This window comes from Trematomus bernacchii, unplaced genomic scaffold (assembly GCF_902827165.1).
Source record: "Trematomus bernacchii unplaced genomic scaffold, fTreBer1.1, whole genome shotgun sequence".
Classification (NCBI taxonomy): Eukaryota; Metazoa; Chordata; class Actinopteri; order Perciformes; family Nototheniidae; genus Trematomus; species Trematomus bernacchii.
Genome location: NW_022987686.1, coordinates 853,751 through 870,890, shown reverse-complemented (window position 1 = coordinate 870,890; position 17,140 = coordinate 853,751). Strand labels below are relative to the sequence as shown.

Sequence of the window (17,140 nt, the reverse complement as noted above, 5' to 3'; positions counted from 1 at the left end):
TAGTCGCCGGGCGGAACTTTATTTTGGCAGCCAGCGTGTTAGAGGGGACAGGTGATTTATGACTCTGAGGGCAGCAAGGGTGAGCCACCATTTTCTTTCGGTTTGTTCTGGATGTTGTTATGGCGTCCAGGCAGAGTCTATTAGTGCTGGAGAGCTGGAGTCGGGCTGCAGGATTAGTGATCAAAAGAGCGAGGGGGGGTAAAAGGTTGAGGGGTAACACAAGCCCGGCCTGCCCAGGTGGTGCGGTTGAAAAGAGACGCCCCATCTGTGGTGTGGATGGGTCGAACATGGGCCGTGAACATGTGTGTGTTGGCTTCCAGTACGGTGTGTGTGTGTGTGTGTGTGTGTGTGTGTGTGTGTGTGTGTGTGTGTGTGTGTGTGTGTGTGTGTGTGTGTGTGTGTGTGTGTGTGAGTGACTTTTATGGGCCGTGCACTTCGTGGTGAACTCCGTCTAGTTGGATTTGAACCGTAACCGATTGGTTTTCAGGCTCGGGGAGGTGACCCCTGACCCTTTTTTTACAACATCTGCATCCCTGACTTTTCCTCCACCACATTTTAACTTCACGTTACTCCCCGTGCCACCTAGTCAATCTGCCGTATAATGAAAGTTACACCACAGTAACACAGAAGACATATTGGGATTCATTACCATGTTGTTTTTTACCTAATATGAACTTATTTTTAACTATTTGTTTATCCTTGCCAATTCTACATTTGACTGGTAAAATCCTCAAAATAAAGGTAAGAAAATCGACTTTATTTTTTCCAATTGTTTTGTTTTTGTAGTTTCTTTTCAAGTATGCTGGTATTTAGAAATCATATTTATTCACTTAAAATGAACTTTTATAGAAAATAATAACGCTTAAAATGTACATTATTGGACTTTGATCTTCAAAATGTATCTGACATAGGATTTTGTATAATTAAATGTGATTTGGTTTAAATCAGTAAAACAGAGATTGAAAGCCTCTTACTAGCTGGTTTGTGAGAATGAATGCAGCATATAAAAGAAGTGTATATATATATATATATATATATATATATATATATATATATATATATATATATCTGTGACTAATGATACTGCACTAAATCAAAATGATTTAATTACATTTCAAATTGTCACCCTTCGGGTTTAAAACACTGACAAAATAGACACAGTGCATATTTATATCAATAAATAATTTTATTGTGTTAAGAGTTTGCTGATACTTCTTCACACGCAGTATTTGACACTGGTGGTGGTCTCACATGTGGGTGGTCTCATCTTCAGAGTCTGTGTCATGTGGCAGAGAGGTCTGGGCTTCAGGGAGGTTGTTGCACTGCAGGTAGCAGAAAACCACTTGGACCTGACACACACACACACACACACACACACACACACACACACACACACACACACACACACACACACACACACACACACACACACACACACACACACACACACACACACACACACACACACACACACACACACACACACACACACACACACACACACACACACACACACACACACACACACACACACACACAGGTTTTGTAAAGTATTCTTCAACATGCACGCGGAGACTTTTTCACGGGACTTGTGAAATTAAAAAATGTGTTTTTCCCAAACCCCTTTTTATCTAAATACAAGTCAATTATTATTTTACATATTCATTATAATTTATTTTCGAATAGCTCTTTTTTTTAGTCTAGCTGTAGCAACCTTTAAATACTGTAGTCATGTCCTTTATAAATCTATTCTAATAGTTTTAGCAATTGGTTGATATGTTATAGGTGACTCCAGTATTTCCGGTTAAACAACAAAAGACTATTCTGCATTTCTTTATGAATACTCTATTCTGTCGAGAAGCTTCAAAAATAGCATTCAAATCGTCATGTAACAAATTAAACATTACAACTAACTGATGAAATAAATATAAAATGACTCATTTGTGAACTATTGTTGACAGTATTTTTTCTAATACAAACAGAAAACCAAAAAATCCTCAAATGCAATTGTTTAGAAAACAAAGCCCATATGTTGCTAGAGAATGTGTTGAACTGTGTTTAGACCCAACATCAATCATCTCCTCTATTCAGCCCTCCTTCTCCTGCTACATTCCCACCTGCAGCACCACCTCCACAGAGATATCCATGGAGGAGCCGATGGGTCCCAGTGCCGCCACAGGGAGGCGTAAGAGGCTGGGACCGAATATCGTAGCCAGGTTCATCAGAGTCATCTTGTTGGTGTCTTGCTTCTCAGAAACTCTGGAGAGAAAATGTTACAAATAATGAAAGATATATTCAAGTCAGGAGTCTTTTGATGCTGTGTGATTGTTGTCAGACCTCTGGAGGTGGTGCAGGACGAACAGGAAGGTGTTGCGGTTGGGGGCGGGACAGGAGTGCAGCACGGAGAACATGGAGACCAGCCGGGAGTCTACGTCTTGAATCTCTAAAGGACAGAGAAATCTGTGAAGTTCAGAGCACTTCAAGTTTAGTTTACTTGGTTTAAACAACAACAGGGTTAGAGTTACTCTATGAAATAATACGGGAATAATTTAAAGCCGTTGTAATCAACATTTACAAGCTACAAATTGTAGCCAACATCAAAAAACATGGATATTGCATTTGAATTTCTACCAATTATTTTGTTGAGGGATTGCATTTCAGGCGATTGACAGGATTTAGAATGTTTACTAGTCTATATGAAAATAAACATTTAATCGCCTCAAACTGAATCGAGAATAAACACCGGTTTAAATAGAGACATGTTATTGTCACGTTTCCTACCCAGCGACCTGGCCAGGCTCTGAAACTTGTCGGCGGGGATGAGGGGCTCCGGCAGCTCTCTGAAGTACAGTTTGAGGACACCAGAGACCACGTTCACTTCCGCCCTCCTCAGCCTGGTTACAGCGTCACGCAGATCTGAGCATGCCAGAGACATGATGATTGTTATCAATGTTACTGCAACTTTTCAGGTCACACACTTCCTTCTTTGTGACCTCAAGAGAAAACGTTTAGTCAGAGTGCTAAGAAACAGCAGCTGGTTATCGGCAGCATGGGTCAGAATGACTTGGTTTTTACAGGAGGATTTGAAATGTGTAGCAAACATGAGATATTTTGACATTTCCACATGATTGTCATTTGGTAAAGACTGCTGTAACAACTGTAAATATGCTCATGGTCCCCAGAGGTTGATCCTTAAATGAATTTGGGTGATCCCCTGACTTTTCCTGCAAAGCCAATTGAAGGTGTTTGGGTTAACAGTGGAAATATCTAGATTACTATTGAATGGATGCAGTGATATTTTGTGCATGGTCCCCAGAGGATAAACTCTCCAAATTATCCAGAGATCCTCATTCCGTCATCAACATCACTAAATTATCATTTGAGATAAAAAAAACTCACCAAACTTCTGACATTCAAACCAGCATCAGTTGTGATTTCTAATAACCAAATAAATGTTAGCATTTAACCGGCTAAACTCACATGGAAAACAATAAACCCACTAAACGTTAGCATATTAGCATACTGGTGTGAGTGAGTAGACTGTCAGAGCTGCTAGCATGGTCTTCACATCTGCAGGAAGCTGAGGTCTGTGTGAACCAGTGCCAGGTTTACAAAAACAGAAGGACTGTCTGAATGACAACTGAAACTGAAACTTGAATGATTCTTACTGCTGTTGAAGACAGTCTTCAGCGTGTTGATGTCACTGGAGGATCCGGAAATCCTGTAGATCCCCACCTCCGCCAGGCCTCTCCTCTCCACCTCCTCCGCGCAGCAGCGCACCACGTGGGGCACCATCACTCCTTCCTGTCTGCCAAGCAATAGAAAGTATAAGGACGAAAATCCCACTTCAGATATTTCATATGTAAGCGTCGCTTCATTTCAGATTCCTCTCTTGCTACACTTCTGCTTCTCTTCAGCCCACTCTACCACACAACAAACCACTCACTTCTTCAAAGTAGCTGAGGGAAATCAAACTCTAGACTGAAGTGCAGCTATCAAGCCTTTGAAACAACCTCATTAGCCCAGACGGGTTCAGCTACAACCCATTTTGTATTTCAAGGACTTACTGAGTAACAATTTCAATGGGGACGCAGAAGACAGGATGTAGAGGAGCTGTAGCGCTGGGGGGTTCAAGAGGGTGGGGGGAGAACTTCAGGGAGACGGTCACATCCACCTGGCCGAGGTGTAGCGTCTGTCTCCTCCATCGCTCATTCAGGGTTTTAGATTCCAACTGAAAGTCCACATCAAAAATGAAGAAAAACAACATTTAGTTATATCTTAAAAAGGAGCATTAGTTGTTTTTTCATGCACTTTTGGGCAGAAGAACATGGACATATAGTGTGAAATAACAACAATTGCTTATAAATACATCCTGAAGTTATGGAGCAACATTCAGAGACTTGATTTTGCTCGATGTAAGAGGAATATTTACTCTCTGTTTTGGTCTCCACCACCTATAAGGGAAATATCTTGCTCTTATAAACGCTCTTAAGAATTACCTAGCTAGTACCAACTTTAACTGCTAACCTTTCATATAGCATCATCTGTCACATTTTGTATATAAAACATTGATGAGATTACATAGCTTTTGGTGCACTTCTGAGCTGTATGCTAAATGTCTGATTTCAAGAAGATGTTTTTCCTTATAATAAAGCCAAAGCCCAGTGTACGTCATACCTTTACAGAAGTTTTTCCCAAGACAGTATCATTCTTTCCATCAGCCTGACTCACACAGAGCAGCCTCAGCTCCTGAGCCGCGTCCACCTGGAACTCCAGCTCCTGTGTGACAGACACAACGTGGTGTTAACACTACAGCCACAACAGGAGCATTCATGTCTTATTTGAAAGCCTTTTGATCCTGGCTACCAGTTGGATTTGGTGCACATTTTACTGCCACTGATCATGTTCAAAGCGTAGCACGGTCTGACCGTACTGCGACTTTTAAATCCTCCCGAAGACATCATGTCAGATGCTGTCTAGACATGAAGAAGTCTTATCCCGCCCTGGTCTGGCGGTCGAATCATCTGCATTTCATATCAGTTTTAATTCCTTTTTTTCATGTGAAAGGCTAATAAACATTTTGAACTCACCTGGTCCCAATGTGGGTTGAGGCTGTGGATTGATGAGTGTGTCGTGGCTTGTTTATCATAGAACTCATATCCATCCACTTCCACACACACGTATACAGCTAAAATAAAAAGAGAACTGATAACTAAGTGACCTCTGATTCACCTTCTGACATAATCCCTTCAACTGGGGGCACATTTATATATGTATTATTGTGATTCATTGTAATAGTAATTCCCATACAGGCTGGTTGCTGCAGGCCACAGGCAGAGTGCACGGCCACACTCAGAGTCCCACACAGAGACATCTCGCCCTCTACTGCTGAGAGACAAAGACATAAATAACCAGAAGCTCTTTGGATTTAATCGTCCCGACCGAGTGAAACTGAGCAAGACGAGAAAGACATACAGAAAGTGTTGAAAAGGTTTGAAAGCCAGCACTAAAAGATCAAAAGCGTCGAGCTCACAGTCGGTGTATTGCGTTTCAGATACAGGATGTGAGTCTGAGGAGAGGGGACGAGGACGAGGACGAGGACGGGGGGGGGGGGGACAGAGATGGTGGTCGTACCGGCGTTGGTGCTGTGAAGTGGCGGCTGCTGCGTCATTCTCAGTTTCACACATGCACTGGTGAGGGTGAGCAGGTCGGGGGGGACGGTCTCTATGTCTGAGGAACACACAGCAAATATAGGCTCCAGTCAGCTGACTGAACACACACACAAGCTAATGGAGAATAGTGCTAGTGAGGCTTTGGTTACTTGAAATGTGAATTACTTGGCTTTCATTTTCATTGTTCCCATTCGAATGCAATTTAATGCATTTGATAGAATGTGTTTGAACTGGTTTACAGAGTTATTATTTCCATTAAAAATGTAATTATACAAAAAAAAGTATGTATTTTATCATTGCGAATCACCTTTAATAGTCATTGGCAAGGATGATAAAACACACATATTTTCTATGTCATACAGTATTTTTAAACCCAAATAAAGCCTATTTTTCACGCTAGCTTCGTTAAGACTGAGGCTATTGTTTATTGTCACTACTTTTTATATGACGCTTGTTTCCTTATTAAATGGTAATAAAACCACATTTTGCCATCTTAAGAAAAATCCTTTAAACTGCTTGCTTTGTCCATCCAACAATTAAAAACAAAAAATATTTGGTTAACAATGCTTTGATAAACTTCAAAGTTAAGATGCTGATTTGGTGATGATGCACTATGCAGACTTGTGTTTCTTAGCATCATTGTTCCTTAGTGTATGTAGTAAGAACCCATGCAATGACACTGGTGTGTGTGTATGTGACCTGAGAGAACGATGTTTGGGTCCACGGGATTTTTCAAATGTGTTTATCCCCTATGCACACTGACTCACAGCACCTTCTCCCTTAACTAACACTTCGTACTTCTCAATAACCACCATAGTGTTGACACGTCTCCAGTAATGCTTGCTAATAAATGTATTGATTTCCAACAACTGTTAGTAAGCTCTAGACCCCAAAAAACGTTAAATAAAATCTTGTGGCAGATTGGTGTGAAAGAAACTGGACTTACTGTCTGTAGTGACTTTGTGAATGGCTTCCCTCCATTCTTCAAGCTCATACAGCGAGGAGAGGAGGAGAGTATGACTCTGTAGGGAGGTAAAACAGATGTTTTTAAATTGTAGTTTGAATGATTATTATATAAAACTGCAATGTGAGTGATAATGTGTGTATACCTTGCCGCTGGGGCTGTGCAGCTCCAGTGTGTAAACCGGGGAGTGTGTGAGCAGCATCAGCTCCGCCTGCTCCAGTTTCTTTCTGCTACGAGCTGCAAAAGCCAAACCCTTGGACCCCTGCTTTACACAAACACATTAAATAAATTAACCAGCTGTTAAAAAACACTGCCCATACTCTTCTCGCTGTGTCAAAACATACTGCGTGTTGTCGTAGCTGCTGACGTAGGAGGTGCATCTTTGTTCTTATGGTGTGTAGGCGAAGCTGTGCGTCTGGAGAACGATGTTGATCTGCGATCCAGCGAAGTTTGAGGCCAGCGAGGGGCAGAAACCAGCCGAACCTGTACTGGTCCTGCTTCCTGGAAGATTACATGCAGTGTTATAAACTGCTGGTTTCTTTAAAGGTCCCCTATTATACTGTTTTTCATCAATATATTATAGGTGTCAGATATATACAAAACATGTCTCTGAAGTGTTTGGCTCCAAATACCAATCAGATCATTGCAGCATCCCATAATCCCCTCTGTTTCAGCCCTGTTTCAAAAGTGCTGATTCTCTGTCTGTTACTTTAGATGAAAATAAGGAGCCCCTCCCCACGCCCCTCTGAGAGATATTTGGTTTAAAAGAACACACTGGTGATCTAGGAGGAGATTCAGGTGATAAGGTGGTACCTTGGTTGGTTATTGGCTAATGGTTACACAAGCCAAAAAATCGTTATGACCCCAACGGTTTCTCTTTCTGCGCTCACCCTCTGGTTGCATGTTTGAATCTGGTGCACAGCAGGAGGTCGGTGTAGAGGAAGAGGTGACGAATGTGGCGTTCCCCCTCGCTCGCGTCCACCACAAAGCCGTCACGCATCAGCTTACGTCTCTGGAGTCACACACAAACACAACATGTTCTGGGGTAAAGTATCAACGACTTTTTCATAACAATCTTGGCCAGATTTTGCCCAGTGTATGCCTCACCATGCCGTGACTGAGCGTGACCCCTCGTTTGCTCTGTGAACTCTCGTTGACACCAGACAGGAAGCTGCGGGACAATCTGAGAGCTTCCTGTAACAGTGCGTAGTCTTGGTGGGTTTCTGGAGTCGTCTTCAGGAGGTCCTACAGGATCACAGAGAGGATGCTGAGTCAGAAAGTGTGGGAAAAAGTAGGATACGGCTATTTCCTGGTACTGGAGTTGGTTGGAAAGATGAGCGTAATCAGAACAGTAGAAGCTATGGGAGGTTTGGGAATTAATGATTATCTCACAAGCAGCACAAGTGTGGTCTTGGTGACTCTGTCCAAAGGCTTGTATAGTAGCGCTGCAATGACAAAAACAGCAATCAGACACCGTGTCCGCCAATAAGTTATACAAAAACCACACATTTAGATTCTGTACCTTCAAATGTGTATTTGGTACGAGTTTTGTCCGAGCCGATGTTGGACATCATGCTCTGGAGAGACGAAAGAAAAGGTGAGGTTAGGATACTTTTTAACACAACATGTCCCAGTACATGCTCCTCTGGAGGTTTGTGGTACCTGTGCCAGGGTCCGGAAGCGAGGGTCCGACTGTGTGCACTTGCGAACGACTTGAACAGCTTCCTCATAGTTTCCAATGAAACCACCGTACAGACCAAGCTGGTTAACCTGCAGACGCAGAATATCAGATAGATGACTGGGGGAGGTGGGACGAGGGGACGGGGGGGGAACACGTTCAAAATGCAAATCATTGTTCTAATATTGTCTTCCAGAATATAAAGACGTCAAATACTTCTTGTAGCTCATAGTTTATTCGCTAAATCTGTTCCCACTGCACTTTTCGGTGTTACACGTCGTTTGTGGACACTTCAGGTCATTTCTCATGTTTCTGGGTGTAAGGAGTGATTTTGAGGGGGATGCTGAGTCTGCATGGATTGGGACTCTGATTCCAGTGTTTTCAAACTCATTCAGACCAGATTCAAAACACAGGTTTGTTTTCTGGTCATCTGTATACATTCATTGCTTTCATCTTAGCTCCAATAATGTTACTATCAGCCTCAGTAGCGTTCATAATAAGAGAGGTTAGCATAGCAACATGTGCCTGATGATGAGCTCTGATGTAAGCCCCTTAACAAACACACACATTGCCACACACCCTCATGTAGAGAACTATCAATGTCTTTATGTCCCCATTAGCACTAGCATGAGCATTGGCTATTCTTCCTGGGGTCCTCACACACACAAAACATACATAAACATACATACAACAAAATTAAAACTCATAATTTCATGCAATTTACAGTGCTGTATGAAGTGAAAACTAAAATGGTCATCCAATTATCGCCATCCTAAGGCCAAACAAAAGTAAATACAAATAAGGGTACATAATAATATATGCATACATAGCCACAGACACAGTTCAAATTTACTTTATAATACTTAAATAATTTTTTAGCAACCTTTTGAACTGTACTTGAGAATTTTCCTGAATGATGTGGACCGGTAAAGAGTTCCAGCTGACCATGGCTCTGTACAGCATGACTGTTTTCTGTCCCATATTTGATTTAGATTTGGGTAATACAAACCTTCCTTCTATTGTATGTCGTGTTTGATAGTTATGTTGTGCATATTGCGCTATAAACCTTTGTGATAATATATCTGGTGAGTGAGTCACTGTAATATTTCTGACAAAATGTAACAAAATATAAGTTGACCTCTGTCTGACAGTTAACCATTTCAGTGTCTCCAGCATTTCAGTGACTCTGGTTCTGTAGGAGCACTGCAGTGCACATCGTGCTGCCTTATTTTGTGCTACTTGTAGTTTGTTTAAATCTTTTTCAGCAGCACTAGACCATATAACCAAACAATAATCAAGCTGCGACAGAACCAAAGCATCCAAAACTTGTCTACTGACATCCATTGGCAAATATTTTACAATTCTTGACACATCCCTTCCCATTTTACATACAACATTATCAATTTGTTTAGACCAAGATAATTTATGATCCAGGGTTATACCTAGCAATTTTGTCTCCTTGACCTGTTCAATTTCAATATGGTTTAAATGTAGTTGCAATTTTGGTTCACCTTTTAACTGATGATTTGATCCTATTAATAACGATTTTGTTTTTCCCGCATTAAAGGTGGGGTAGGTAAGTTTGAGAAACCGGCTCGAGATACACTTTTTGTTATATTCCATGGAATGCTCTTAACATCCCGATAGCAATGAATATCTTAAGTGCTTTGACAAAAAATCCATAAAAAAATGTCATCTGTGGAAGCCGTAATACTGTAAAAAGCACGACCAATCATTTTAGCCGGGCCGGCTAAAATGATTGGATGGCCTACCTGCCTGTCAGCCTTCCATCTGTGCACAAACTTATCTCGTGCCCTCATTGGTCATGTGCGCGTTCGTGTGTGTTGGAGGGGCTCTATAAGGAAGTGGCAGATTTTTTCCGGCTGTGTATTTTCAAATTCTAGCGCACTCGAGCTGGTTTCTCCAAAATTACCTACCCCACCTTTAAGTACCAACTTATTATTTATGACCCACTCTGATATCAGTAGTAGATCTTTATTCATAACATTTGTCAACTCTCTTGTAGTTGATGCTGCATAATATATTGTTGAGTCATCTGCATACATTACAATTTTAGCTTTTTCTAACACTAATGGTAGGTCATTTGTAAAAATAGAAAATAAAAGTGGTCCCAAACAACTACCCTGAGGTTCTCCACAAGTGACTGTTTTCATCTTTGAGAGACTTCCATTAAAAAAAACAGTTTGACTTTGATTTGTCAGGTAACTTTCTAACCACCTCAGCGTTTCAAAATTAAAACCATATTGTTCCAGCTTGTGCAACAACAAAGAATGGTCAATGACATCAAAAGCAGAACTAAAATCAAGAACACTTCTTCTTCTTCTCTTTTTAATGGCGGATCGCAAACAGCTTTTGGTTGCATACCGCCACCTAATGTACACGAGTGTGTATCATCATGTCACCCCTCTAATAAAACCAGCATATCGAAAACTAAGAAACCATAAAATAAATTAAACAAAACAAAAAACTATCCCAATTTCCCTCAAAAAGGTGAACAGTGCCTTTCTGGTAGCTCTTACTCCTTCTCCTTCTGTTCCCAGAATACCAGCTACATTCCTCTCCCTCTCTGCCTCTAAAACTTTATCCCTTAACTTTCCTCTTTCAACTCTAGAGGTGACACAATGTAATAAAATATGTTCCACATTTTCCCTAACTCCACAGTTCCCACATTTGTCACTGTCACTTTTCCCCATGACATACAGCGTACCATTCAATGCAGTGTGATTTATTCTGAGCCTAGCTATCATGATTTCCTCCCTTCTGTTTCTTTCTTTATAAATATTAATTGTGATTGTCTTTTGCACTTGATGATAGTCTTTGCCTTTCTGGTCTTTCTCCCACCTTTTCTGCCAGATCTCCATCCCTTTTTTCTTAATTACTGCTTTTCCTTCTCCTTTTCCAAGTTTAACTGGTAATGTGATTTCCTTTTGTAGTGCACTTTTTGCTAAGCACACTCGTTCCCTTTCACCCCCTCATGAGCAGGCACCCAGCAGAACTGCAGATCTATGCCGCTTCTGTGAAGTCTTAACAGGCTGTGATTGATTTCTATGAGTATGTCTTCTCTGGCAGTTGTTGTTGACTGTATGCTTTGTAAACTGGATAATGAATCTGTGCATATCACCACCCTATCTGGTCTGACCTCTTCCACCCACTGTAATCCCATTTCTGCTGTGTACACTGAAAGTTGGTCTGACGCTCTTTTTGATTATCAAGAACACTATGCAAGCACAAGTGTTTTCTAGACTCTCATCAAGGTGGGGCCAGGTTAACAGGTGTGTACACTGGCCCTCCCCAAAGCAGGAGAGACACAGGTGGAACAGATCACACTAAAGAGGGCTGCACACAGCTGGCTCTCTGACAGGCTTCACTGTGGAGCCCTCGTTAGCATCATTAGTTACACCTGTGCTGAGACAGGCAAACATGTATGTTTTTTTAAATGTTGGTTTGGTTTTATTCTTATTAAAACAATACATACATACCATTTTGTTCTTGTAAAAATGAACACAATCCAAAAAGGTTATATGGATGTGTGAATACTAAAAACTGTATTCAAATTAAATTAAATAATATTAACTATAAATCATTGATAGCAAGAAAGAAAACTGGATATTAGTTTTGAGATTTAATGGGAGCAGTATTGATTGACTGTTTAGCCACTTGGAGCAACAGAAAGTGTTTTAACAAAAACAATGACAATGGCTTACAGTTAAACGTAAAAAAAAAACGTTTTTAAACGGAGCAGAATTAGAACTAGTCTCCCACTTCAAGTATCTTGGAGTCATATTGGACTCGAACTTGACTTTTAAGAAACATATCAAGAAAGTATCCAATACCGTTAAATTCAACTTCCAAAATGTTAAACAAATCATACCTCCACTGTATGATTCTATCCCACATTGAATACTGTTTTACAAACTGGTCGTTTGCTTGTGCCTCAACCCTTAAACCAAAAGAACAGCTGTACAAGAGAGCTATCAAGGTGTTTGACAGAAAGCCATATTCATATCACCAAAAAGACTCACAATTTTAAGTCTTTTAAAAGTATGTGCTTTTTTTATAAATGTTTACATGGACTGCCCCCCCCCTCCCCCCCTCAGGGGAATTCATCCACAAAAAACACACCGGACGCTGCACTAGGTCAGACACCAGAGGAGACTGAAGGTCAACTCAAAGAATGGTTGAGAAACAACCAGACGTGTAATCACCGCTAACTGCACTTTAATACAGGGGTATCTTCTCTTGCACTTTATGTATCTCTCGTATCTTATCTTGCACTTTATATGTCGTTGCTGCTAGATTGTATTGCCACGTGTGTGCTGCTCTTGCTCTTTTGCACCTTTTGCATATCATGTATTTGTTTTTGCTATGTGTATAATTGTCATGTTCTTAAATGTTTTATGTGATGGAAATTAGCTCAAAGCTCAAATCCGGCATATTTACACTATTTGCATTTTTTAGTTTGAAGTGTTCATTAATGTGCATTGTCCCTGCTAAATAAACGATTAAATGGAAATGAAATGAAAATGAATTGAAAATATAAATGAGGTGAATGAATGTAACACAATAGACGACTCACCATTTTCAGGAACAGGTCCCCCACCACCAGCTCGAAGCCGGTGTAGCTCATCTGCCCGTCCTCCCCGGGGCCGGGCTCGGAGCGGCAGTGTGCGCTCAGACGCTCCTTCAGGCCCGAGAAGAAGCTCTGGTGCATGTCTCTGATCTCCGGCACCTGGTAGAACACAGTCTGGACCTGCTGACCGGACAGAACCGGCTTGGACGTCCCGGCTGAGGCGCGCAGGGCCTTCATGGGCTACAGGGAAATAAAAAGAAGGGGAATAATTGAGCCGTACAAGCAGAGATGCAAAGTGTGAACATACTGAATCAAGAGTTCAGCCCCCAAAGCTTCATTTAGGTGCGTTTGAGCAGCCTCTCAACTTTAGCACTGCTGAATAACAGCAAACACACACAGTCTGTTGTAAGAAATATACACACCCACAACTCTGAGCACGTTTATTTGGGTCAAATGAGTCACGTTGTGTAAGAACGCATACAGGCAGTTGCTTTAAATAGCAGAAGAAAATAAGAAATGTGGTGTATTTGTTCTTGCACCATCACGTCCTGCATCTTGCAGAAGTTAAAGGTCACCTATTATGCTAAATCCCCTTGTTCATGTCCATCCATCCATTTATATAAAAACCTGTCTGAAAATGAGCTGATCAGATTTTGGCCACTTTATGATGTCATAACGATGTGTTGGCTTGTGTAACCATTAGCCAATCACCAACCAAGGTAACCCCCCCCCCCCCCCCCTTATCACCTGAATCTCCTCCTAGAGCACCATTGTGTTCTGTTTAACCAAATATCTCTCATGCGGCTTTCACACCAGCGTTTTTTCCCTTTCTAGCTCCTAGCGAGAGCTTTTCTGGTTCAGCTCCGGTTTCCCTTTTCAGCTCCCGCTCTGTTCACACCGCCCAGAGCTGCCGCTGCTGCGTCATGACGTCACAGTTTACGTCGCTGATTTTCTCCCACAACAACAACGGGCCGGGGACTGCGTCGGGTCGATGATCGTGTTGCTTTTAATCATACGAAGCCAGATTAAATTAAATAACGACTTCTCCAACCTTATACTTTTCTCCAGAGTGCCGTGGTTCATTGTTTATTAATGTGTTTCAGCGGCATTTACCGACCGCTGCAGTGGCTGCTCTTCAACGGGAGTGTATTCTCCCGTTAGCTCCGGGTTAGCTCACACGGCTCTAAAGTATTCACTGTCTGACTGTCACACAAGCAGCTGATACATATCCCCAGTTCCCCTTAAGTGAATGTGTGTCAGTCTGAATTGACGCTGTTTGGCATCACAACGCTGTTATGAAAGTTTCTCTGGTATAACATGGGTGATGTTAGCATAGCAACCGAAGCTAAACTGACTACTTGCTAAGCCGTTTTCTACAGGCACATTTTACCGGCGTATTTTTCATTATGATTCTACTTGTGATAGTCGGACATGACAACCTGTGCAGCCCATGTATTAATTCCATCCGATAGCTGCTATAATAACAAACAAAACGTCTGCCTGCTCTCCACAATGATCAATAACAGCGGATGGTCAAAGTAAGGTTTCCTGCACGCCTCGACGTAAGAGACGCCGCGTCATAGCTCCGAAGCTCTTGCCTCTGGACCGACAATTTTTTGGAGCTGGAAGTGAACCGCATTCTGGAGCTATGACGCGCCGCCGCTGCGGTGTGAACAGGAAAAAACTGCGCTTTTCCAGCTCCCAGCAGGAGCTGGAAAAGCGCCGGTGTGAAAGGGGCATCAGAGGGGCGTGGGGAGTGGCTCCTTATTTTCAACTAAAGTAACAGACAGAGAATCAGCACTTTTGAAACAGGGCTGAAACAGAAGGGATTATGGGATGCTGCAATGATCTGTTTGGTATTTGGAGCCAAACACTTCAGAGACATGTTTAGTATATATCTGACACCTATAATATATTGATGAAAAACAGTATAATAGGGGACCTTTAAATTAGATAATTGATACTTCTCTCAAATGTGTTCATAAGCTACAGTAAGCATGTTGTTATCTAAGCTAGCCACCTGCTACCCGTAGCTTCATATTAACTTTATGCATGAGAGGGGTATCAATCTTTTAAGATAAATAAAAGGGGAACCTCGTCTCTGGTGGAGAACAAAGTGTTGTTAAACAAGGAAGCTATGAGGACACTCATAATGTTGTATGAAACAACGCTAACCACACCCTACAGCAGCTCATACTCAGATACAGTATACACACAGAAAACAAACCAAGGACTTCCTTACGTTCATGTAATGTCAAATTGGACTCAAAATAAAAGTAATTTGCTGATTCTCCTGCAGGCTACATTATATAAAGAGCTGTTTTCTCCTTTTTGGTGACAGCAGAATAACAAAGGGGAAGTTTAACTGTAATTTTAAACGGGGTTATTCCTCTTTTTTGCAAAAATAGAATAGACCAGAGAATAGCATGAGTTGACAGCATGTTTTGATGCTAAAATAAGATAATTATTTGAATGTGTTTGTTACCATCAGCAGGGCCTCCAGCTCTCTGAGATAAACCTCCTCACTCTCCAGGATGCCTTTCAGGACCATGAGCCTCCTCTCTAGCATTTCCTCGGGGCTGGATAACGTCTGGAATCACAGACATGCAACAAATATTACCAAAGTCAGTGTTGGGACATTTTAAATACAAGTAAATACAATTAGGCTGAATCAGATTAATAATTGATAGTCATAAAACAGGAAATATGTCTATGTCAATGTAAACAGGTTACTTCTTCAATACTTTTATACACACTGAGGTTTGGAAAAAGGAAGTAAATCCAACAAAACACAACGATAACATTTAATGATTATTGTTTTTACTTCCCTGTCTTTTTAAAATACATTTTCTGATAGGGACAGAAAAGGTCTGAAGTCAGTTGGACGTGGAGGCAAACATGAATTCACGTATTGTTTTTGTACTCTGTTGTATTCTGCAAAATTAACAAATACGGTAATGAAATGTACATAAAGTCTTCCCCCACTTAAACCTCATGTTTTCCTCTTCCTTAACAACTGGTACAATAAAAACAAACTATAATAAGCAGCTCAAAGTCGTCGCAAGTTTGCATTTGTTTGTACCGAAAAAGTGAATCACTTCATTCAAGACATTGTGTGCAAAATCCAAAATGTGCATATTCATTCTTGAGTTTTGTGAGGTGAAAATGATCTTGAATCTTGTCTACGTAACAAAAGATTGTGCCAAATGTAAAGAAATAATAAAAAGGTTTTGAATCTTCAAACATTAAAACGTACCGGGGTGTCGGGGAAGTCTACGCTCTCAGGATGAAAAGGAGAGAGAGAACAGGAATCTGCTTCCTCCTGGAACACATCCTCCTCCATGACCTCAGTCTCCGTTTGGACTACAGCTGACACACAAACACACGATGCATAAGTAGTATGTGGGGGCAATATTTTGTAAGTTCCCTTATCTGCTTCCCATCTTCGTGAAGTTGTTCCTTAAAAGATCAATGATGAGATTGTGCTGTAGACAAATGCATGCATTCTCAACAAAATAATGACTACATTTCGGGTTTGGGTTATTTCAGTTTTGTTGTTAAAACAGTATGTATAATGCATTATAAATGAACTTTTTCTTATAAAACATGTCTTCCCGTCTCACCTGGTACATGCTGTGACTTGAGATATCCTACAGCCTCCTGGTAGACGTCCATCGGAGGTCTCCTCGTCGCGGTGCAGTCGCAGCATGTGAACACACGCAGTGGGAGGCACTAAACTTCCTCATTCTGGTAAGTGTGCTCAACAAAGTTAAAAAAAAACACAGCTTCCGGTCCATCTGGTGAATAAACGATGAGAACTGCCACCTGTTTGTAAAGCATTCAGTTGCACTTCACTTCCTGACAATTTGTTGATTTCACCATACTCGCTGCACAGTATTTATTAATCAAATCTTCAAAGTTCCTTGATTAGTTACTGAAATGATGACTAATTGTTTTGATCTGTACCTAGTTGCTATATTATTACAGCACATTCAAGTGACACAGTTTACACACATATCTGTTGATACAAAGGTGAAACATAACGCAAAATAAAATGCCATCTTGATTTAGAATTGTAACAACTGAGAGTGGAGTAACAACCAGTCATTAATAGGTTACTAACAGGAGCTTATTAACAAATTAACCATAAGTAGTATCAAGTTCCTTTCAAATTTCTTCATAAAAAGCAAATAAAATTTTGTTTTCTAGCATAGTATACAACATTAACCTGTGAA

The 17,140-nt window shown here is 41.0% G+C and overlaps 1 protein-coding gene across 3 annotated transcripts; it reads right to left on the bottom strand.

Annotated features, from left to right (window-relative positions):
* Nucleotides 1-1,163: 1,163 nt before the first annotated feature.
* si:dkey-33c9.6 (breakpoint cluster region protein) lies at nucleotides 1,164-16,647 on the bottom strand. Of its 3 annotated transcripts, none has more exons than XM_034136968.1 (22): nucleotides 16,529-16,647; nucleotides 16,162-16,274; nucleotides 15,391-15,495; nucleotides 12,912-13,145; nucleotides 8,299-8,406; nucleotides 8,159-8,213; nucleotides 8,029-8,081; nucleotides 7,744-7,881; nucleotides 7,527-7,648; nucleotides 6,981-7,137; nucleotides 6,782-6,901; nucleotides 6,619-6,694; nucleotides 5,635-5,730; nucleotides 5,311-5,388; nucleotides 5,091-5,188; nucleotides 4,678-4,779; nucleotides 4,068-4,231; nucleotides 3,669-3,808; nucleotides 2,782-2,916; nucleotides 2,338-2,443; nucleotides 2,118-2,259; nucleotides 1,164-1,349 (listed from the first exon to the last, which is right to left on the bottom strand). In XM_034136968.1, exons 1-22 carry the CDS (start codon nucleotides 16,578-16,580, stop codon nucleotides 1,248-1,250), a joined length of 2,496 nt encoding a protein of 831 aa, XP_033992859.1. In that variant the 5' UTR covers nucleotides 16,581-16,647; the 3' UTR covers nucleotides 1,164-1,247. The 3 variants fall into 3 exon arrangements, with proteins under 3 accessions (XP_033992859.1, XP_033992862.1, XP_033992861.1); XM_034136971.1 differs by having other exon boundaries at nucleotides 6,782-6,898; XM_034136970.1 differs by having other exon boundaries at nucleotides 5,311-5,385; nucleotides 16,529-16,640.
* Nucleotides 16,648-17,140: the final 493 nt, after the last annotated feature.